Genomic DNA, 24,353 nt, shown 5'->3' with positions numbered 1-24,353 from the left:
CTAGAGGTTTATTTTCTAAAGAGGGTCTCCAGGCTGTAAGGCACCAGACCTAATTGTAAGGGTCCAGGGATAACGGTGCAAGGGTACCATACTCAAAATAAGAAGAATAAATGAAAGTTTACTCTTTCCCTACTTGGCTTGAAGAATACTGGCAGAAAGTTGATACTGGCAGGAATAATAAATAATATAATAATAAATAAGTCACCTATAACCCCATTGTCTAGGTACAGTAATTTTCAACATTCTGATGTACATTCTTACAAGTTCTTTCTCTACCTGATATATGCAAATTCAAGAAAATTTTAATTTATAGAAAAATATTTCATGGGAATAGAATCTAAAAAAGAGTGGATATATGTCTATGTATAAGTGATTCATTTTGCTGTACATCTGAAACGAACACAACATTGTAAATCAACTAGACGCCAATAAAAATTAATTTAAACAAAATCTCATGCCATGCTTATTATATTAACATACTTATTTACCGTATTTTTATCACTTAAAAATATTTTGTGACTATCTTACCATATCAATAATATATTTTAAAATATTATTTTCTATAGTTATAATATCCTATAGGATGAACCTGTGATAATTTATTTAACCAAACCTGTATCTTTGGGTATTTAGAGGCTTTCTGATTTTTGCCATTAAACATAACGTCAGGGCTTCCCTGGTGGCGCAGTGGTTGGGAGTCCGCCTGCCAATGCAGGGGACGCGGGTTCGTGCCCCGGTCCGGGAAGATCCCACGTGCCGCGGAGCGGCTGGGCCCGTGAGCCATGGCCTTTGAGCCTGCGCGTCCAGAGCCTGTGCTCCGCAACGGGAGAGGCCACAACAGTGAGAGGCCCGCATACCGCAAAAAAAAAAACAATAAATATCTTTATCTGAATAGACATTTTTCCAGAGAAGACATACAAATGGGCAAGACCTCACTAACCAACAGGGAAATGCCATTCAAAACCAGAATGGGATATTACCTCACACCTGTTTGAATGGCTATTACCAAAAAGACAAGGGACCCTCCTGTAATTTGCTACAGGATGCATTTCCCAAATTGCAATTCCTCTGCTCTTCCTGAATAAACTTAATTTCTGGTATTAAAAAAAAAAAGACAGAAAAATAACACATGTTGTCAAGGGTGTAGAAAAAAAGAACCCTGGTGCACTGTTGGTGGGAATGTAAATTGGTGCAGCCTCAATGGAAAACAGTATGGAGGTTCCTCAAAAAATTAAAACTAGAATTACCATATGACCCAGCAATTCCACTTCTGGGTATTTCTCTGCAGGAAACGGAATCACCGTCTTGAAAAGATACATGCACCCCTATGTTCACTGCAGCATTATTTACAATTGCCAAGACGTGGAAACAACCCAATTGTGCAATGACAAATGAATGGGTAAAGAAAATGTCAAGTAGATATATATATGAATATTATTCAACCACTAAAAGGAAAGAAATTCTATCTTTTGTGAGAACAGGGATGAACCTTGAAGGAATGATGCAAAGTGAAACAAGTCAGACAGAGAAAGACAAACACTGTATCTCCCTTACACACGTGGAATCTAAAACAAAAAACAAACACATAGATACAGGGAACAGACTGGTGGCAGTTGTACAAAATGCGTACAGAGAGTCAAAAGGCACAGACTTCCAGTTAGAAGATAAATAAGTTCTGGGGGTGTAATGTACAGCATGGTGACTAAGTTAATAATACTATATTGTACGTTGAAAGTTGGCACAAGAGTAGATCTTCAAAGTTCTTATCACAAGAAAAGAAGAATTTGTAACTATGTGTGGTGATGGATGTTAACTTATTGTGGTGATCATTTAGCAATACATTCATGTATCAAACCATTAAGTTGTACACCTAAAATTAATACAGTGTTATATGTCAATAACATCTCATTTTGAAAATAAATAAATAAATATTTAAACTAGCTAAATATCCTTGTATATTTGTTTTGCACACCTTCGTCTGCAGAGGATACATTTCTAAAAACAGAATTCTTGGAACAAAGTCTGCATAATATTAAGATTTGTGACACGTATTGCCACCCCAAGAGTTGTACCAATTTATATTCCCAACATCACTGTACAGGAGTGTTCATTTTCTTAAAGCATCATTAACAGTTGGGATTACAATAAAAATCTTTGCCAGCTTGATACAGAAAATGAGTTTGTCATCTCCTGTTTAATAAGCTTTTAAAAACTTGGTGTGGTTAAACTTTAAAATATGTTTTCAGGCCAATAGTATTCCTTCATTTGTGAACTGTCTGTTCTACCATGTCTGATTTTGATCTTTTCAATTATCAAAGCATTTGGTGTAAGATTAGACTACATTTACCTTATTTTTTAAAATCCTAACAAGCTAGTTCATCATGGCAAAAATTTCTATGTAAAATACTTAGAATGTCAAGTTCGAGAATAGCTATTCCAGAGAGGGTATTATGGGAAGAAAAATCTCTTTTTGCAGCTGATTTCAAATGACCAAAGGATGAGACCTTATTCTTTTGATCTGAATTTGTTGAATTCTGATGGTCTCCAGATTATATTGTTAAATCTCCATTTCTTTTTCCTTTCTTTTAAGATTTTTTTTAAAATGTGGACCATTTTTAAAGTCTTTATTGCATTTGTTACAATATTGCTTCTGTTTTATGTTTTGGGTTTTTGGTCGCAAGGCATGTGGGATAGAACCCGCACACCCCTGCATTGGAAGGTGAAGTCTTAACCACTGGACCGCCAGAAGTCCCGTAATTTCCATTTCTTAATAGCTAATTTGCACACTTTTTCTAGTTAGCAATAATTTATAATTAGAATGCATTAAGGTCTAAATAAATTTTGAACCAAAATCTCTATCATTTAAGATTATTTTACATCATTAATATAATAGAATTTAAGTATTTTTAAAAATCAAATACTTTTCATAAAATGCTAATAAATTTATATAACACATCTGTTTAAAAAAAAAAAAGATAAAGAAAATATGTTCCCCCAAAGGTTCAGTATAAAAGCATTTATTTACATGGTAAGGCTGTAATAGTTACGTAATTATTTTTGTTGGCACTAGAATGCAATTTCTATCCCCACAGTGAGGAAAGTATGACATATGTGGGCAAAATAGTAAAAACATAAGGTTAAAAAGGTAAAATAGAAACATATGGGGAAGATGTGTCACTAAGGACACTATTTTGGTATGCAGAAAGCACAAAATAGTTTGGTCATTTCTAGTCAGAACCCCAATAACTTGCCTAAAGTTTTGTCTAGTCAGAGTTTAGACCCGTTTTTCTCAAACGTAACTTTCTGTTGGCTAAGGCAGTAGGACGCTAAAATGTGGAAATATGTAGACTGTGTGTGTGCAGATTATATTTTAGGCAGATTAGCTGAGGTGAGAACTAGTTATTTAATGCTCCACAGGGGTGATCTGCTGGCAGAAATGTTCTGCTGTGGATTCTCAGGGCAGCTCCACATGCAGTGCTCTTGGCTTGGCCTGGCATCTGCCTCAGATTTCCTGTGCTCCTGACTTTAATTCTGATGCAGCCCAAGCCTTAACCCCTAAATTCTTGGCCACAGTTGACAGAAATGCTGACCCTAATTCCTAACTGCTCATTTCGTTTGATGATTTGTATTTAGCATTCTTTTCCCTAAACTGAACTCTGATACCTATTTATTCCGTAAAATGATTCAAAATTATGCAATACCGGTCTTTAACGTCTATACAGACATTTCTATGAGACCCACAAAATCAAAAGATATAGACTATTAAAGAAAGGACAGGACAGTTTTGTTCAACAGTTAACTGGTGGCTACTTTATAGACTACTACAAAATGAACTGATAAGTGACTTACAGACACCGATCTACAAAGCCTATGTCTGAAGCATCAAAGGAACTCTATCATTATATATTATATCTTCAAGTTAGGGTTATAGCACATTAAAATTAGACTGTCTTCATTTCCTTTCTGAAATCCTCCACATATTCACTTCTTATAAATAAACACTCAAACAAATGAATACAAAAAGAAGAAAATGAAGTTGAAATAACGTAAGGATCTTTGTCATGAAGATGGCAATAAAGTAATAATGTAATTAACATCACGAAGGATTTTAGGAAAATAAAGAGTAGACCAATTACGTTAGTGTGCCTCAAAATGTAAAAAGAGACTCACTATCTTTAAATACACTATAGGTAAATATAGCTATGTTATACTAAAGAACTAAAGCATAGTCAATTTTTAAAATTATAAAGTATATTTCAGTTGATAGAGTATTTTCACAAATCACTCTTTTGTCCACAATATAAACTCTACGAGAGAAATATTATCATCCTCATTTTACATTTAAGCTTTTCTTTGACCACCTCATTCCCAATGGCATTCATCTTACTCCACTTTGGCTACATTCCTCCTAAGTTTCTTCTTGGTTCATCTCTCAGAACTAATCCTTCTTGGAAGAACTACATTAGAATACCTCACTCATCATGGTCGCAATCTCCTACCTTTCCAGTTCTTTACTCAATTATCCCCATTATACCTATGGTTTAATTTCATGGGAATCTAGCCCTTTGGCCCTATCTACCCATCCTTATATCTTCACTTCCTTCTCTATCCAGCTTAGTGCTATGGTCATACTTTAACCTTAACTCTTATCCCGTTGTCCTTTCTCTGCACAAATACAGTAAAATACCCAGCATAGATAAACCCAACTGACCATCCCGGCCTTGCCTACTCCTAAGCTCTTGTACTCAAGCTGCTCAGCCTGGGGTCATGGTATGTTTGTGGTTTTCAACTTCAATGGACCCCCAGCACCCACTACTGAATCCTTTTGTGCTTCATGGTCAGATGGCTCTCTAGTCCTCTACAGCAGTTCTTTCAAATTCCCTTTACCCTCATCAAACTTCTAATCCTGGGCTTCCCTGGTGGCGCAGTGGTTGAGAGTCCACCTGCCGATGCAGGGGACACGGGTTCGTGCCCCGGTCCGGGAAGATCCCACATGCCGCGGAGCGGCTGGGCCGCTGAGCCTGCACGTCCGGAGCCTGTGCTCCACAATGGGAGAGGCCACAACAGTGAGAGGCCCGCGTACCACCAAAAAAAAAAAAAAGTTTAAAAAAAAAAACTTCTAATCCTCTCATTTCCAAAGAAAAAAATAGAAGCTATTATATAACTTCCTGCCATAGATGAGAAATTAAAACTCAGAGATGTGAAGTCAATTGATCAAAGTCCACAGATAATGAAGAAGGAGCAAAGCAAGTCAGTCTGACCCCAGAGTTCTTAACATCTATATGTTATAATGCCTCTCATTTTCTCCTTCTCAGTTACTGCCTTCACACTCTACCAGTTCTTCAAGGCAAACACCTAGGCTCTATCCCTGGCTATTGCCTCACCCTCAACATCAACAACTAATCATCTGTCTACTTCTTAGTCTTGACTGGCATTTTCCCAGGACCAGGGACCATCACCATGCACTTGGACTACAGCAACAGCCTTTAAGTTTTCTCCCAATGAATCTAGTCTCTACACTGAAAACAGTGAAAGGGGTCTCTCCAAAATGCACACCTACCTTAGCCAACCTAACTCCTTAGTTCGACTCTCACCAACTCTTTTTAGAGCAGACGTTGGCAAACTCTTTCTGTACACGGCCAGATAGTAAGTATTTTAGGGTTTGTGGTCACATGATGTCTGCCCCAGACTTACAAAAGCAATCATAAATAATACATAGACAAACGGGCATGGCTGTGTGGCAAGAAAACTTTACAAAAACAGACAGTGGGCTGGATTTGGCCCACAGGCTGCAGTTTGCTAACTCCTGCTTTGGACGTGTTACAGTCATTCATTCCATTAACATTCAGTACCTTCTATGGGCTGGGCACTGTATTAATGACAAGGTGATGAACAAAACAGACATATTCTTGTCCTTCACAGAGCTTAAAGTTTAGTGGGGAGGGAGATATTAATTTTTTTAATTACATAAATATACAGAACTCTTTCTGTGATAAGTTCAACAAGGGAAAAATAAGTAGGGCTATGCAAGCCTATGATAGGTAGACCTGACAAAGCACAAGGATCTGGAAGATTTTCCTGAGGAATGCCATGATTGAGAAGAGATCTGAAGAGGGGAGGGAAGAGTATTCTAGGAGGATGGATCAGCATTTGAATAGACCCTGTGACGGGAAGAAGTCTGGCTTATGTTTGGACCTGAAAAAGACGGTGATGGCTAGAATGGCAAAAAAAATGAGGTTGGAGAGACAGGTAGGGATCAGACCATGCATTTTGGACCATATTTATGACTTTCATCTTTCACCTTAAGTGCAATGGAAAACCATTAAAGTATTTTATGGAATGGATGATATGACTAGATATCTACGGCAAAAAGAAAACTTTGGCTTGTCACAAAATTCTCAGCCCCTAGGTCTACATCTGGCAAACTGTAGTCATACTATGGAGAGAACACCTAAGAAGGGGAAGCGACAGTAAATGTGGACGGATTTCTTAGAAAATGCCCATTACTTAGGAGAGATGATGGTAACTTACCTTAGGTTAATGGAGAGGAATCTGTAGAAGAGACAGACTTTTACAACAGAAAATCAGGAGGATGAGCGATGGAGTGTATTTGGCAGGGAGAGATGAAGACGAGAGAGACATCAGGAATTCACGGAGAAGGAGAACACACGAGGAAGGTTGAGGTTGGTGGGGAAATAAGCGTTTGACGGTGGGGAGGTTGAGTATGAGATAACTTTGAGACATCCCAGGGGAAATTTTAAATAATCAGATGGGTATATGGACCCGGAATTCAAATATATAAATATATAAATATATATAAATATATATAAATCTGCTAGTGGGATGGGTGGCCTTGCAGTATGTCCCTAAGATATAATAGAACAAAGAGAAAAGGACCTGGGACTGACTGTTGCAGTGTTCTGGCATTTAATAGCTAGTCAGAGAAGAATGAACCTGGATTTTTAAAAAAGGGTGAAAACTCAAAGAGGTAGGAAGCAAGTCAGCAGGGGCATGTGACACGGACGCTGATGGAAGAGAGTGTTTCAAGGAAGACAGTGGGGTCAACAAGGTTAAACGCTGTTGAGAATCCAAGTAAGGTCCACACTGAAAACCGTTCGCTGCGATGGGTGAAATGGAAGCCACTTCTGACCTTCCTTCAGGTTGCCAGAACTTACTACGGTCTTCCTCCCTTGGATCTCTGCCTGTGCTTTTATTCTACCTGCCCTTCATGAGACAGGAAGAGTAAGATTCTCATTGGAAGGTTTCGGATTTGGGGAGGTGGGTTGGTGGGGGGGCTGGATCTAGACAGAGCTGCAGAAAAAGGCTTAGTGAGAAACAAAAGAAGTAACTTAGACAAAAGCAGGTAGCCAAGCATCTACAATCAATCAAAGACAAACAGGAAACAGTGTGTACAGTGGTACACACTGTATACAAAGGCAGCTTCTGCTGGGGTAAAGCTTAGAAACTGTGACTGATCTCTAAGCTTAGAAAGCTTAGAAAACTGACTGAGATGAAGGCTGTAGAGAGAAAAATATACAGTCTTCACTTTAAACAATGAATAATATATTTTCATACATTTTATTCTTTGTTTAGCCATAATCTCTGGGGATGTTATCCGACTTCAGGGCACCTGTTCTCTAGCTCATGCGTAATATGGTACATTCTAAAGTCACAGAATACTTTTCTCAAATACGTAAAATTAATTGAGAAATAATGTGTGAAATCATCAAGCATAATCCATGGCATTGAATCGGTATCTAGTGCAAATTTACTGAAAAAAATCTGAATCATTATGAAATTACAAACTAATATCAGGACATGTTGTTCTTGATCCACATGCAGTGAAAATCTGATTACCTTGAATATCATCATTGAATGTGCAATACTGGTTTTGATACTTCTTCAGGAGCCGAAATGCATTTATATTGGCAAAATCTTCAAACTGAATAAGGCAATTCATGCCATACCTATGGGACAAAATATTCACATTAGAAGAGGTTAATGAAATAACAGTTAAAAATAAACCTTGAAAATTAGACTACAGAAAAGGCAAAACATTATTTTCTTTTAAAGGTCCTATCTTGCTTAGTATAAATATATAATACAATGTCTTTTCAGTAAATATTTACTACTTGCTTACTACAGAAAAAAACATTGCATTGGCACTGTGAAATACCACAAAGATGACAAAAATATGGTACCCTGCAGTCAAGTAATTTAAAAGTTAGTAGAAATTATTTTGAAATAAATGAAAAGTGCATGAAAAGTAACATAAAAGTGGTACAAACAAGGGATAACAGATGTTGAGAAGCCAGATATCACTCCTGACTGGGGTTACAAACCAGGTAACAAATGAACTGAGTTTTAATCACCTCATGATTTCAAAAGTAGAGATGTAAGGTTCTTCAAGCTGAGTAAACAGCAGAAGCAAAGTAACTGAAGTGAAAGTGAGGAGAGAAAAAAAATCATTCAAAAAACTGCAAGAAGCCCCATTTGGCCAAAATGTCGTGTTTGGTACATGTAAGGGTGTAGTGAAAGACAAGGTCAGAGTTTTATGTCGGAAACCTTAAAAATTCTAGCCTAGGATTCTGGTGTTTGTTCTATAGCCATGACCAAACACTGAAAAGCTTTGAGCTTTGAAGTATACAGCACAGATTTTTATTCCTGAAATTAACTCACTGGTTTGACCCTTTATTCTTATGATCGTCTATGGCCTGTACATCCCAGACAAGGGCAATTAACACCATTGATACTCCAAGTATCTGAGAGTTACCAGAGAAAGCCTTACTGCCATGGCCATCCTTGCTAGGTGATTTGGAGACGTATGGTCTCCAACCTTGGCTAGACTCACACTGCTGCCAGATTTATGCTTCCTTTTCTTTGTCCTTGATCAGCTTCCACTGCTACTGCACCCAAGGGCTATTCCTGATCTTCCCCAATCCTCTTAAATCTTGACCTCTTCACCTGTCTCCTACTTGCTGGCATAGTGAGGGCGCGATGTGTGATCTCCCTCAACTATTCTCCTCGCACCGCGCCCCCCATCTCTATCTTTCGTGCCACCCTGCAGGCATCAGTCAACGAGGTGTTCCTCTTGCTGCTTAAGGTAACTCACCGCTGCCCACCTTCCCACCACATCCGTCTTAATTAGCTCCCTCTCTCCTACTCACAACTCCTTCTTCCGGACAAGTTCCTTCCTCTTTTTTGATAACTGACTTGGAGCTTCTCATGAGAGGGAGAAAGTTCTTTCTCGATCCCATGCTCTTCCTATCCTTTCCATGTAATGTATATGAAATATTAGTTCACAGTTTACATGATTTCTCCATCCCCTGTCATTGACCTTCTGTCCTCACGACTCTGCTAAAATTGCTGCTCTAAAATTAGAATGTTTCCGAACTAAACATCCAAGAAACACTGTTTCCCACCCCTAATTTACCAGAGCTCTTTGCTGCATTGCCACTAATTCTGTTTATCTTTTTTCCTTGAAACTCTATTCCCTAGGCTTCTGTGATATCACGCTTTTCTGTGCCTTCTCCTAAAATACTGATCATTTCTTCTTCTTTCTCCCTTAGGGAGTTCTTAGCACTTAAACATTGGTGTTTCCCATGACTCTGTCCTTGGTCTGCTACATGGTGTGTGTGTGTGTGTGTGTGTGTGCGCACGTGCGTGTGTGCACGTCCGTCCGTCCTGACAGAATGTCAATCCTACTCATAGTTTTAATCACCAATTATATACAGTGACTCCCAAAGGTATGTTTCTACCCTACTCCTGTGAACTCCAGACTTGTAAATCTCATGACCAGCTGGATAATTTCACTTGAACGTACCTCAAGTTGAAAAGTCCAAAATTAAACTCATTACATTTCCATAATACCTATAAGTGCTCAGCAAATATTTGTTGGATGAATGTAATTTACAGATATTTTCTCACTTGATCTCAGGGTACAGTTTTATAGATGAGGATTGCCTTGGGCACCAGGTAAGCTGGGGAGGGGAGATCTGCACTCAAGTCTGCCTGGTGATGTGGTAGAGCTTTAAGTTTATGATTGAGTCCTTTCTGTTACCCTGTAGGTTATTATATATACCTTTAAGTATATACCTTTGAACAACGCTGAGTTCTAAAACTAAAAAGAAGGAGCTCTGTAAGAGAAAAGTTTTGTAAAATTTAATCAGAATAATAAACTAGTGAAAAGACTGACTAGTCTTTAGGGGCTACGTTTTGTTGCAAACCAACAGTTAATAGAAAGCTGCTACGCACAGGTTTGGTTGTTTAACATTTATGATGGCCCTACCTCTTTATGGTGAAGTCTGTCTCCTCAAGACTTAAACCAACACCTTCTTATAGATTATCTATTCTGCATTTCCAACCTAAATTGCTTACTGAAACTCAATCATCTTCACAGAACATTTCCAAAGTCAAGTAGGCTCTTGACTCCCAACTTCAACAATTTTTTTCCTTTGGTGGAAGCATACATTTCCACGTCTCAGAGACCAAACGACTGAAGCAATTATTTTACTATTTCCTTTTTAACCTATCGTATTCAGTTAATTACCATTTCCTATCATTTCTACTATTTAAATATTATCACAGCCAAAGAAATTAGTCTTGCTCCTGCTAGGACTGCAAAAAGTCTACTGGTCTCTGCTTCTCCTTGTCTCCCTCAAACATACGACATAGAGCCACCAAAGTTTTGTAAACAACAACTTCCGCCAGTTACTCCCTTGCTCAAAATTCACAGAGTGGATCGCTCTGATGATGACGCTCAAGTTCCTTAAACTCAAGGATCTATCATCACATGTTTGCTTTTCAATTGCCTTATCTCTCCCTATATGCCAGGGTAAGTCCCTTCCCCACTGAACCACTTCTCTCCTCTCTCAAACACGCCATGTCCCTCTCCTTCCCATGACTTTATTAAGGCACTGCCATTGCAAATCACCATCACTCTTGAATCGGCAAATATTTTCTATACCACTTACGAGGGGTCTAAAACTACTAGCATGTAGACGTCCCATCAACTAGATCAAAAGGTTCCTGAGAGACTTAAAACTCTTTCAGATAGTACTACTTCAGTAAAGAGAAGATCAAGTGAATATAATATGTAAGCAAAAATTTATTTCATTCAATAAGAATAATTGGTCGCTTAATAATCTGTACTGCCGAATACTATGACTATCAGTTGCTTTGAACGAACTGCATCAGACTAGGTATTTCCCTTTATTTGCCCAAATTCCAGAAGTTCTAGTGTTTTGCATTTTTCATACTAGTTCAAAAAAAGTATAATCTTTCTATTATTTAAATAGACATGACTTTTATTCTAGAATTTCTCTATTATTTAGCAAGAAACAAAATCAAGTTCGTTTCATGTTATTTTTTAAAGAGTTGGCACTAACTAGGTCATAGATGTTTTCAATGTCAATAGTTTCCATTAAACAGAGGTAAAAAGGTCAGCCTAGTCAAACCAAGATTTTTCAAAAAACTCATTTAGTACTATAAGACGTTAACATATTTCTCTTTTTTTGGTTGAATTCCCAAATACAAACAGGAATTTAAATCATGTAAATCACAGATACTCTTATAATTTTTATTCATATTTATTTGCCCCTCCTTTGAAAATATTTTCTACAGTTACCTAAGAAAACAAATTCCTATGAAACTGCTATTTTTTCCATCAGCATTTTAAAATTCTTTCCCGTATACTTTCCTCTTTTCTTTTCTATCAAAGTCATTTTGGAAATGTTAATTATTTGTTCAGAAGACTTTCTACAGTAGTCCTTTAGGCCTTTAAAAGAAGTAACATTTTAATTCAAACAAGCAGCATTAGAAAATTCCCATATGAGCAAAAAGACTAATAAAATATGAATTAATAAGAAGTTAATGGTCTAAAAGTTCTACTGCCAATATCTTAAATTCTCTAATGCTCTCCTTCTCTGCCCCTAGTCCTGTCTTCCCTCTCTTCCACCAACTCCTTCCCCAGCACACTACCCACTCTTCATTTGGTCCTTCCTTTCCTCCGAGTTCATTCTTCCTAGCTTCACCTCTGTATGCCAAAGACAGTTACTCCAGCCATGCACTGGCCGTCCCCCTAGTGAAATGGAGCAGGACCCTGTGGGGCTCCTGGGCATAGAAGACTTTCTGTCCCCCGATTCTGCCCTCCCTATTCTTGTATGGGATAGCCATCAGCCTCCATGACCTTCCCTGAGTTCCAAAGGGCAAGGTCCAAACAGCTGCTAATCAGGGAAGGGAGGGCAGGCAGAGACAAGGGAGGAGCAGCCAAGAAACAATAGTGCAGGCTTGGGGCAGGGTCCTTGTTCCCCCTCAAGGGATACACATGACAATATCTTTAAACTCTTTACAGAACTAAAACCCCCAACCAACAAAAGATGTTAGCATCCTTCATTCCAGAGAAGACTACCTGAGGCCAGATTAAAGAAACCAGAGAAGCTCATCAAGAGAGGACATGAGACCAGATTAAAGGAGTGCAGGCCCTGCACACACTCTGATCTTTATCAGCAACCCAACCCTTGAACCATTGCTATAAAATTCCTCATCAAATCCTCCTAGGTTGGGACACATAGTTTTTGAGGGTCATGAGCGCTCTGTGTCCCCCTTTGCCTGGCAAAGCAATAAAGCTATTCTTTCCTCGATTCGCCACTGGTGCACAGACACCGAGTTTTCAGCAACACTAGGCGCCCCTGGCCCCTTGCTCTCCTTCATTCCACTTAGATAGCACACGAGTCCATGCTATGGAGTCTCAGCTAGGACCTCAATCAAGTCCTGCAGTATTTGTTTTCTATTGCTTACTGGTCCACAGCATGATCCCAGAGCAGCTTCTGCAAACCATTTTTTATTCCTCTTGTCCCACAAGCATTCCATCTCTTACCAGCCACTACTTCACTGAGATGAATGCCATCCAGAGAGAACAATCTTCACTTTCTCAGCTCCCCTCCACATTTAAAAATGTGTGCTTTTACTTCTTTTCTTCTTCCACTTCCGAGATGTATTCTTGCTTCCTTGTTTCTAATCTCTCTACAGACCTTACTGCCTCAACTCTACCTCTCTACACTAACCGCTTCAATTTCTCCTTCTCTACTGGTTCCTTCCCGTCTCCAAGGGGCCTCAGGACTCCCTGATTTTAAAACCATGTCTCTTGACCATGACAAAGCCAAAGCTAAGGTTACTTATCTCTCTTTCCACCTACTGCCAAACCTCTCAAAAGAGAGGCAGACAAACTTTCCCTCATTTTTCACTTCTTGTTAATATTATGCCTATACTTCAAAGACAGTCTCACACTACCACATTCTGATATCACAATGTAGATGAGTTCTCTTTCTTCTGATCCAACAAAATACTTTGTAAATCATGTTTTTCTTCCATTGCAGTTATTTACATATTATTATTATGTCTCTGAAGGTCTATCTTTTTAAATCACTGTAAAATTCAAGGTGAAGGCTGTTTCCTGAATTTTTTTTTTTTTTTGATTACTCATGAACCTTAGCATCTTTTTCTATGTCCATTGGTCATTTGTAATTCTTCCTGGAAGATTATATGGTCTTTGGTTTGTTTTCCTATTGTTATGGTCTTTTCTTTATTATTTCATAAGAGTTCTTCACATATTAAGAATATTAACCTCCTGTTATATATGGTGCATGTGGCTTCCCTACTTTAGCATACTGTGTCATTAATCATCTACACAGCATTCCTATTTGTTTTTACAAAAGGAATTCTAAATTTTTATGTAGTCAGATCTTTCCATCTTCTTATTTATAGCTTCTGCCCTTGAAGGTATGTTTATTACAATCTTCTCCACACACGTTTATTTAACTATTAATAAAAAATTTCCTCTAGTGATAGCATGGATTTAGAAAATGATTAACCTCTACAGCTGGAATTATTTTTCACTGTTTGGATGTAGATTTTTTTCAAATATAGATAAAAATTTCTGACTTCTATATAATTCACTCAACTATGCCAGCACCATCTACGTAATAGCCTATCTTTTCCCCTCATCACCTGTAATCAGATACTATATTCTCATACATAGTAGAGTCAGTTTTCTGTGCTTTTCTCTTTTATTCTACTATGGCTAATGACAACAAATACTTTTTAACCTTTAATAATATGTGTGTGTACACGTGTGTGTGTGTGTACACTCACTTATTCTTCACAACCATGAGGCAGGCACTATTATTATTCTCATCTTATAGATGAGAAAACAGGCACAGCATGTTGGTACTGCTCGGTAATGATAGCCTATAATAGTAATGATTAATCTACTAATCTCTCTATCCACTGAAAAATGCCTCTATTTTAACTACTATAGTTTTTAAGTGACTTTAATATTTAGTAATATTATTTAACTCTCATTCTTCTTTTTTAAGTATTTGCTTGGCTGTGTTAGCAGTTTAAAAACAGACTCTACTCAATAGTAAAAAACCAAAACCCTCCGATTAAAAAATGGGCAGAAGATCTGAACAGACATTTTTCAAAGAAGACATACAGATGGCCAATAGGTACATGAAAAGATGCTCAAAATCGCTAATCATCGCTAATCAACAGAAATGCAAATCAAAACCACAATGAGATATCACCTCATATCTGTTAGAATGGCTCTTATCAAAAAGATAAAAATAACAAGTGTTGGCAAGGATGTGGAAAAAAAGGAACCCTCGTGCACTGTTGGTGGGAATGTAAATTGGTGCAGCCTCTATGGAAACCAGTATGGAGGTTCCTCAAAAAAAGTGAAAAATAGAACTACTGTATGATCCAGCAATTCCGCTTCTGGGTACTTCTTTGAAGAAAATGAAAATATTAATTCAAAAATATATCTGCACCCCCATGTTCACAGCAGCATTATTTACAATAGCCAAGATATGGAAACAACCTAAGTGTCCATCAATGGATGAATGGATAAATATGGCATATATACACAATGGAAGATTATGTGGGCACAAAAAATAAATGAAATCTTGCCACTTATAACAACATGGAAGGACCTTGAGGGCATTACGTTAGGTGAAATAAGTAAGACAGAGAAAGACAAATACGATATGCTCTCACATATATATGGAATCTAAAAACAAACAAACAAGAAGAAAAAAAAAAGTTCATAGATACAGAGAACTTTTTGGTGGTTGCCAGAGATGGGGGTGGGGGGGTGGGTGAAATGGATGAAGGTGATCAAAGGCTACAAACGTCAAGGTGTAAAGTAAATAAGTCCTGGGAATATAATATACAAAATGGTGACTATAGCTAATAATATTATAATACATATTTGAAATTTGCTAAGAGAGTAGATCTTGAAAGATTAAAAACTTTTTTATAACTATGTATGGTGATGGATGTTAACTAGACTTACTGTGGTGATCATTTCGCAATGTATACAAATACTGAATCATTACGCTGTACTCCTTAAACTAAAATAATGTTATATGTTAATTATACCTCAGTTAAAAAACAAAACAAAACGAAACATGGGGTCTAGAGTCAGAGACCCTAGGATGAAATTCTGTCACTGTGCCTCTGTTTCTCCATCAGAATAAATAAGAATAACAATGGCATATTATCATAAGTATATTATCAGGATTAAATGAAACGATAAGTGCCAATGTTCAATGCGTAAAGATTGGCACTAAGTACTCTATAATCACTAGATATTTTCTATTACTTAATGGTAACAATAGAAGCCATAAACAGTGAAATAATACCTTCCAAAGCCTAAGAGAAAATAAATATCATTCAAGAATAGTATATCTAGCAAAGCTATTCTTCAAGAGTACGGTTGAAACAAAGTCACCTTTAGATAAATAAAAGCCAAGACTTTTACTAAAGGACTTTTACTAATGGGTGTATTTCAGAGAGAAAGGAAATAATTCCAGAAAAAAAAAGTCTGTGATATAACAAAACAAAACATAAGTAAAACCAAGGAATTTGTATCCATATAAAATAATAAGCATAAGTAAGCTATACTTCCGGCACAACACAGTGAGGAGGCTGGCAAATTTCTTCCCCGCACAGCAACAATACAGCAGGACAAGTACTTCAACAAAACCATGTCAGCGCTCTGGAAATCAACTAAAGGCAAAGAAGCAAAACTTTTAAAGTAAAATGGGGAGTGGGTCAATTCTTGAAAGGAACATAAAATGTTTATGCTTCTCATACACACGATGCCATTCTAGGAAATTCTTTAGCTATCTTGATTTAAAATAGCTCAAACATTAAGAATGGGTAAGGGCTTCCCTGGTGGCGCAGTGGTTGGGTGTCCGTGCCCCGGTCCGGGAAGATCCCACGTGCCGCGGAGCAGCTGGGCCCGTGAGCCGTGGCCACTGAGCCTGCGCGTCCAGAGCCTGTGCTCTGCAGCGGGAGAGGCCACAACGGTGAGAGGCCCGCGTATCGCAAAAAAAAAAAAAAAAAAAAAAAAAAGAATGGGTAAAAGCATCTCCATGGTTATAAATCATTACCTTTTTCTTTTTTAAACAACCTTAGCAGAGAGGCAAACTTTGTGGTAGCAACTGATTAGCCGAAACACAAATATCAGTCAAGAATCATCTGGTGCTTGTCACGGCTCCTTCCGCACCTCTCTGGTTTCTAAGCAGTCCTTTAGAAAGTAAAGGCTGCGTGTTTTCAGACAGCGTCCAATGGTTTGCTCCTGATGTGTCATGTACTGTGGTCCAGCAGCACCAGATGATCTGTTATTATGTACCAAAGCAGCAGAACCTTGTGGCTACAGGATGTGAGGAGGAATGAGAGCCTTCTCAGTTCTATTCCTGGACCTACTACTTACTCGGTCCTGCGGTTTGGGGCTGGTTACACTTTCTCTGTGGTTAAAATGAAATCCTCACAATACGGCTTGCCTTCAGTGTTTAGGATAGGATGTGGTCAGGCTATAAATTTATAATGTTTTCTAAGTGAAGTCTGGGCATAGGCATAGGTAGTAAAAGGGTGCACAAGATACCTCATCCTTTACAAAAGGATATTTTAGAATAATCCCCTGGAGAATACTGGCTATCAGTTTTCATTTCATGAATCTTCTCTACTTGGTAATTAACTCTGAGTCCTAAAGATATAGAGAGGCAGCCTGAATTCATTTTGTGATACAAGCATCTTGCATCATATAATAAAAGAAAGCCATGGAAGGGATATTTTGCTCCAGATTGAACCAGCCTTGTCACTATGAAATTATAATATAATTTCATAGCCTTGTAGCTATGAAATTATAAGCAGTGGAACCCAAGGACGTTAGCCAATTGGATTCTGCATGACTATGAAAAGAACCTACTATTTTATGATCAAAATATCCCATAAAAGAGTGGGTGTAAATGGTTTTAGAAGCTAACAGAAATACCACCCATAAAATTAGCATGTAAACACTGCAGAGAACTTTCTCTCTTGGCATTGTTAAATTAGACAGAACCCTAATCACAGTGACGGCACTTTCTAAGCGCCAGGCACAGGGCTCCACACTTCCCAGGGATTACCTCCTTTAACTCTCAGCAACCCAGTGAGGAAGGCAGTCATTACCCACTTTATGGATGAAGAAACTGGAGCTCAGAGAGATCAGGGCCATGGTTGAGCTCATACTGCTAATAAGCTGTAGGACCTGGACTGAACCACAGGGTCCATGGTTTTGACAGCTTTGCATACCGGCTTCCACAGAGCACCAATGGTGCCATCGATGAAATGGACAGCGTGTTTAGAAAGAAAAGGACTGTAATGATAAACTAAGGGAGTTATAATTTTATCATAAAACTACCAAGACAGCATTTGTATGTATTCTGTATACTAGGTATTTTTATAACAGAAAGTAAATGGACAGATGTTGGCGAAAACATTAGTCTTTCTTTGATTATAAACTATCAAGAATTCACTGTAATCAGGTCGACCAAGCATATTCTGATTTAATAAAATTTGTTTTTTTAGTATGTATGACATACATGGCATTATGCAGCATTCAAGACCCAGAGCATTTTACGTCTGGTGGGGACCTGAGCGATAATGTGTTACAACAGGAACAGGCTGAGGCTTAACCAGGGTCCTTGGTAGGAGGATTCCAATGGGGAAAAGAGTGAGGTGGGGAAAACACCCACAGAGGCCTCAGAGTTTGTGCTCGAGGGCCCTGAGGACAAGAGTTTGAGGAACTTCAGAAGATCAGTACTGGCCACTGACTTTCAGACTATGAATAGTCTTGAATGCCAGGATAAGTAATTTGAAATGGACTGAAGTTCTCTTTGGTCAAGAACCACTCAAGTTTAATTCTTCCTTGTCGGTAAGAATTAAGAACAGAAATGGGTTCACTCATTTGTTAACCCACTGTAATATGGCTCCAGTTCCTACAACTCTACTTCTGTGTTATTGTCTAACACTTAGATTTACCTTTCATTTCTCTTATCATTCTTTCTGCTATATTTTGCTGACACCTCTTAATTATTCCCTGTGACACTGGAAATTATAAACATTCAGCAGTCATCATCCTTTCTTTCCTTCTTTTCCTACTATAATCTTCCCTTATCAAGTTCACCTATTCTTAGGGATTCAGTAATCATCTTTAGATGAATAACTTCTAAATCTGTAATCTCTGTCGCTAATCTTTCAAAGAAACTCCAACTCTATGTAGCCAAAAGGATAGTAAGAAAGATGTGGAGACATATTATATTATGAATCTTTTTTAAATGAGGAATACATGTTTATAAGATAATATTTTAATATATTGTTAACCATTCTTACTCAGTTATTTATAGTATCAAAAGTATTTATAGTATCAAAAAATTCACTTTTTTACACCAAGGACACACAATGAAACATAAACAAAATGAAACCATTTTCTTTGGTTGTCATCTACTTCTCAAAAGAGACAGCAGTTTGTTAAAATTTAAGTTCCTTCAAATTCAACAAATTCTGAAACTGCATTTATAACTAAAATTTCTATTTCGTATGATTTTAATTTAATATGTGAATAGAAAACTCCTAGAAATTCTGAACTTTTTTCCTTACAAAACTTATTATCCAAACTCTTCCTATTTCCACCAATGCCAAAATACTGTAATCAATTTCTATTTTGCCTCCTACCTTATACCCTAGTGGTCAAGTTCTGTTATGCCTTCTAATGATGACACCTTTCACAGTAATTGTTAAGCTTTCTATTCCAAGTGCCTCCATTCAAGTTCAGGCTCTCTGGACCACATCACTGCAACAGCACTGCAATCTCCCAGTCAGTCTCCTTGCTTGTGCTTACTTCCCCACCGAAAGCAGTTTACACAGTAAAAAATTTCTTCATCCTGTTTTTTGTTGTTTTTTTTTTTTTTTTTTTTGCGGTATGCAGGCCTCTCACTGTTGTGGCCTCTCCCGTTGCGGAGCACAGGCTCCGGACGCGCAGGCTCAGCGGCCACGGCTCACGGGCCCAGCCGCTCTGCGGCACGTGGGATCCTCCCGGACCAGGGCACGAACCCGCGTCCCCTGCATCGGCAGGCGGACTCCCAACCACTGCGCCACCAGGGAAGCCCTTTCATCCTATTTTAAAGCAGGTCTTGTGTAATGAGAGCTCTTATACACTTATCTCCCCCTATTCTCAAAAAGAAACCGTATTCTCCCTTTCTTCCCTTATTTATTCATTTCTCAAATAATATACTGAGCACCTACTAGAGGTCAGGGTTTGTTCTCGGTGCTGTTGACACATTCCTGCCTTCACAGAGTCTGTAGTCTTGGGGCGGATACAGTAAGTAGGAGATTATAATGCAGGGAGGTAAGTGCTGTAACAGGAAATTCAGGATTCCAAAACAGAGCAGGGGCACCTACCCAGAATTAAGAGAATTAACAAAGGTTTTCTAGAGGAACCTAGAGCCTGAAGGATGAGTAGGAGCTTGTCAAGTTAAGAGAAAGGGAAAGAATTTGTGAGAAGCAGGGAACGTGCTCAAAGGCCCAGGGTTCAAAAAGTCATATTTATTCTGGCGTATTTCAAGAACTTGAACTTCTGGCATATTTCAAGAACTGAAATAAATTAAATACGATTGAATCACAGGGTTTGAAGGGGAAGAGACAAGAACTAAGGCTAGAGAGGTGAGTAGGGCAAGATTACGCAGGCCGTCTAACCTGTGTTGAGGGGTTTGTATCTGATCCTAAAAATAGGATATTAAACAGGAGTGTGACATGATCACTCTGCATTTTAGACGAACTCTGTGTGGTCAGGGTAAAGAATGGGTTAGAGAGGGGGAGGACCAGCTGCAGGAAGTTTCCTTAGGAGGCTGCCGCAAAACCCCAGGCCTGCACCTGGAATGAGAAAGGGGACGGGGGAGAAGTGGGCGGATTCGAGAAATATTCAGGAGACAGAAGGGACTATATTAAGTGAAGAGGAGTAGATGATGAGAGAGAAGATATCAAGGATGAATTCCAAGTTTCTAGCCTGGGCCACTTGGTAGAGGATGGAGTATATTTAAAAAAAAAAAAAAAAAATAGGACATCTCAGGAGAAGAAGCTGGTTTGGTCAAGAAGATCATGAGTTCTGCTTTGGAGCTACCTCAGCGACATGCAAGCAGAGGAAGCTGCCGTGAGAAATTAAGGTGTGTGACTTCAGTATGTCAGAGTTTGAGCAGCTGCCTGTGAAGATGAGGCCCATGAGGTGGCCATGAGAGGGTGTCTAAAGTGGAATGGGCCAAAGGCCATTAGAAATGAAGATCCTGGGCTTCCCTGGTGGCGCAGTGGTTGAGAATCTGCCTGCCGATGCAGGGGACACGGGTTCGTGCCCTGGTCCGGGAAGATCCCACGTGCCGCGGAGCGGCTGGGCCCGTGAGCCACGGCCGCTGAGCCTGCGCGTCCGGAGCCTGTGCTCCGCAACGGGAGAGACCACAACACAGAGAGGCCCGCGTACCGCAAAAAAAAAAAAAAAAAAAAAAAAGAAATGAAGATCCTAAGAACAAGAAAGGCCAACAAAACACATCATCCACATGGAAATGAAAGTGGGCTGAGAGCAAGGCTTTGAAAACAGGTAACAATTAGAGGAGGGTAGTTAGGAAACTGGGAGAAGACAGAGATAAGATAAACCTAATTGGCATAAACCCCAAAGATGCCAGGGTGAGGGGCTTACATAAGGAGGAAGGACTGGACTCCCCTGGTGGCGCAGTGGTTCAGAATCCGCGTGCCAATGCAGGGGACACGGGCTCGAGCCCTGGTCCGGGAGCCGCAGACCCACATGCCGCGGAGCAACTAAGCCCGTGCGCCACAACTACTGAGCCTGCACTCTAGAGCCCGCGAGCCACGACTACTGAGCCCCTGCGCCACAACTACTGAAGCCCGCGCGCCTACAGCCCATGCTCCACAACAATGAGAAGCCACCGCAGTGAGAAGCCCGCGCACCGCGAAGAAGAGTAGCTCCCACTCGCCGCAACTAGAGAAAGCCCGCGCGCAGCCATGAAGACCCAGTGCAGCCAAAAATAAATAAATTTATTTATTTGTTTTTTAAAAAAGGATGAAGGACTAATAGTCTGAAAGGACAGAGGGGAGAAGGCGCTGATCTCACCTCCCAAGCCTAAAACACTGTGTTTTAACAACAAGCGTCGCTCTTCGAAAGCACTGCAGGAACAGTGGAGGCCTTAAATGAGAGCCATGTTTTAGGAAAGCAAGAAGGTAAAGGGACCATCCAGGGAGGAAGTTAGGGAGGCTTTATTAAGGAACAGGTTTCCGAAGGCAGAGTGGAAAGTTTTCAAATGAGATGTTATTTTTACATTATAACGGGAGACCAAGTATAACAATAATACGTAGTAAGTAAGGCTTTCTAAGAATTATGTCCAGAGGCCACGTGATGGGCTGCAAAGGTGGAATGCCAGGAGGTGATTTTATGGCAGGGGGTAGGTTGCATCCCGGTGTCTATGAGTTCAGGCAGCACCAGTACAGGCTCAAATCCTAAGGGCGGCTTTGGCTCTAATGCACGGACCTCTGTTTCGATATGCCATTTGTGTTTTCATCCTCCATTTCTACTCTGCACCGTTTCCCATGCCCAGAATGCCTTCACATAAAGGCGGCGGAAATTCAGAAAATGCTTTTATAAACTCCATCTGCAAACTTACTATAGAGAATTAAAAGGCTCCTCAAATGCATGTTCCAGTAAACACCTTAGCCCCAACCTCAACCATGTCACTTACTTCTGCAGTTTGAATCACTACATCTCTCTGTGTCTCCTTCCCAATTTAGACGAGATCAAACTGTTTACTTTTAAAAGCCAACAACTTCCACAAAACACTAGGGATCAGGTTTGGGGAGAGAATTGTATGTGATTTTGCTGCAGATTTTCAGAGCCATAAAACTTTCAAGCTAGAAAGGTCCTTGGAGACTGGATTACAGGAGCAGACACTAGTGAGTACTGTCACCTAAGAGAAAAGCCAGGAACCCCAACCAACAACAGCCACTTACGATACCAGGAGACTTTTTTGATGTAGGAAAATATCTTATTTCAGACTATAAAATACAGAATATTTCCAGAGACATCTGTCAGAATTTATATATTCAAGTGAATATAAATACTATCCTTTAGAGGGTCCACTTTCAGACTATTTATTTATCCAACAACGCTGCAAACTGCTCAACTACTTTCAAAGTGACTTTAAAATCAGTTCTATTACTGTATAGTTCTATCTTGTAGGTAATTTTCTTCCCTCTTTCTTAACTAGCAGTAAAAAAAAAAAAAAAAAAAAAAAATCTGAAGAAATATGTTGAGAACAAGAACTAGATCCAAATACTGACTTGGATCAATATTCTCGTTCTGACTGTTCTCAAGAATCACTATCAGTCTCAAAGGATTTTTCTTTAAATGCCATCATTGTGGTATTTAAAAGAATTGCTATAGGTTCTAAACACAATATTCAAAGAGGCATTCCAGAAGTACTATGAACGTCAGCAGTAATCACTGTACAGAGTTCCAGGGTATTTACCTAGAAAGAGGTAACACTCATTCGCATCTATCTTTAAAAAAAAACAAAAAATCAATCACGCTACTCTATAGTGAAACCTCAAAATCATTGTAAAAATGAAAAAGGACTTTGCAAGTACCACTAGTTAAAATAAAAACTTTGAAAGATGATATCCATTCTCATGCCATTGAATAAGAGAAATCTATGTATATTATTCAAGAAAAATCTGACAACTCTACATTTGGAAATAGCTGAAGGCACAAATCCAATGTAAATTAGAAACCGGGCCTCTCTGGCACAATCGCCAGGACTAATGTCAAAGTTTGAACACTAACCATTTTCCATAATCAGAACCCACCTACCAGTAATGTGTCCTGAAGTTACGTCTATTTACATTTCCATATTAAGAGTATTTCTTATGGAAGTATTATTGCCTAATACTCATAAAAATGCCAAAAATATCATGTTCCCGGCTTTATTAATAAGCTCTTTTCTTCCCACATACTGGGGACCTCATGAACTAAGCTCATCATACGTTCCATTGGTCCTGAAGGTCTTTTAAGCCCAAACTGCTTTAAGATTGTTTCTATTGGCACCTGTATGGGTACATTTACCTGTATGTCAATGCCTTCTTTTCCCCTTAAAATGGCTCAATAATTAGTTGAAGTGATTTAATCTAGTACACTAAAATTAGAATTCTATTGCAGAGTCCCTACTTAATTCTGAACAATTCTTAGGGACAAAACCTGACATAGTTCGAAGAATTGTTTTGACTTCCTTTTGCATTAAGTCACTTTTAAATGATTCTGACTCTATTTTGAATTAACAAGTCCACATATTTCAGTCTAAGTTTTCAAGAATGCAACTCTTTCTCTGCCAAACTGACGTATTTCCAAAACCTGATTTTGGACAAGGATATATGGAAGCATGATAACTTATCATTTGTAAAATAATAATTTTATTCTGGTATCACTGAGAAATACAAGCCAAGGCAAAGTATTTCTGTGCCTAAAACAGTACTTACTGAAAAGCAACACTTAAAGTGAAGCTAATTATCTCATGGTCTTAGAATCTAACTACCTGCATTTGAGTTCTGCCTCTGCAAAAACTGAGTCTTTGGGGTCAAATTCTCAGTTTTTCCACTACCTTTCTGAGAACTCCTTTTGCAGTTCTGAATCAATAAAAAGAATTGAAAAAATATACTCAACAGAGGTCATTAACAACACAAACCACCTATTACTATGCGAAGTATTCAGGTTTTGAAAAAGTGTGACTTTTACCAATCTGATTAGTGGAAAGTGAGGAAATAAAACTCTGATAATTTTGCTCTCGGTGCAGTCCAGATGGAGAACAGTTGTAGCCTCTCTGATAAGAGATTTCTGAATAAAACTATGACTGCTAATGAGGTAGGCATACATGGCAAGATGTATAAATTTCACATCATCCACTTAGGAGTATTTCAAC

The 24,353-nt window shown here is 38.8% G+C and overlaps 1 protein-coding gene across 2 annotated transcripts in view; it reads right to left on the bottom strand.

Moving 5' to 3' along the window:
- Positions 1-24,353, bottom strand: part of ME1 (malic enzyme 1) — a 185,806-nt gene that overhangs the window by 38,489 nt on the left and 122,964 nt on the right. For both annotated transcript variants that reach the window (XM_059083903.2, XM_067011227.1), the window contains exon 7: positions 7,858-7,967. In XM_059083903.2, coding sequence (XP_058939886.1) covers positions 7,858-7,967 — 110 coding nt within the window. The remainder of the gene's footprint in view (positions 1-7,857; positions 7,968-24,353) is intronic.

This window comes from Kogia breviceps, chromosome 13, assembly GCF_026419965.1.
Source record: "Kogia breviceps isolate mKogBre1 chromosome 13, mKogBre1 haplotype 1, whole genome shotgun sequence".
In the NCBI taxonomy this organism is placed as follows: domain Eukaryota; kingdom Metazoa; phylum Chordata; class Mammalia; order Artiodactyla; family Physeteridae; genus Kogia; species Kogia breviceps.
Note: the sequence above shows the minus strand (reverse complement) of the source record. Positions and strands in the feature narration are given on the sequence as shown.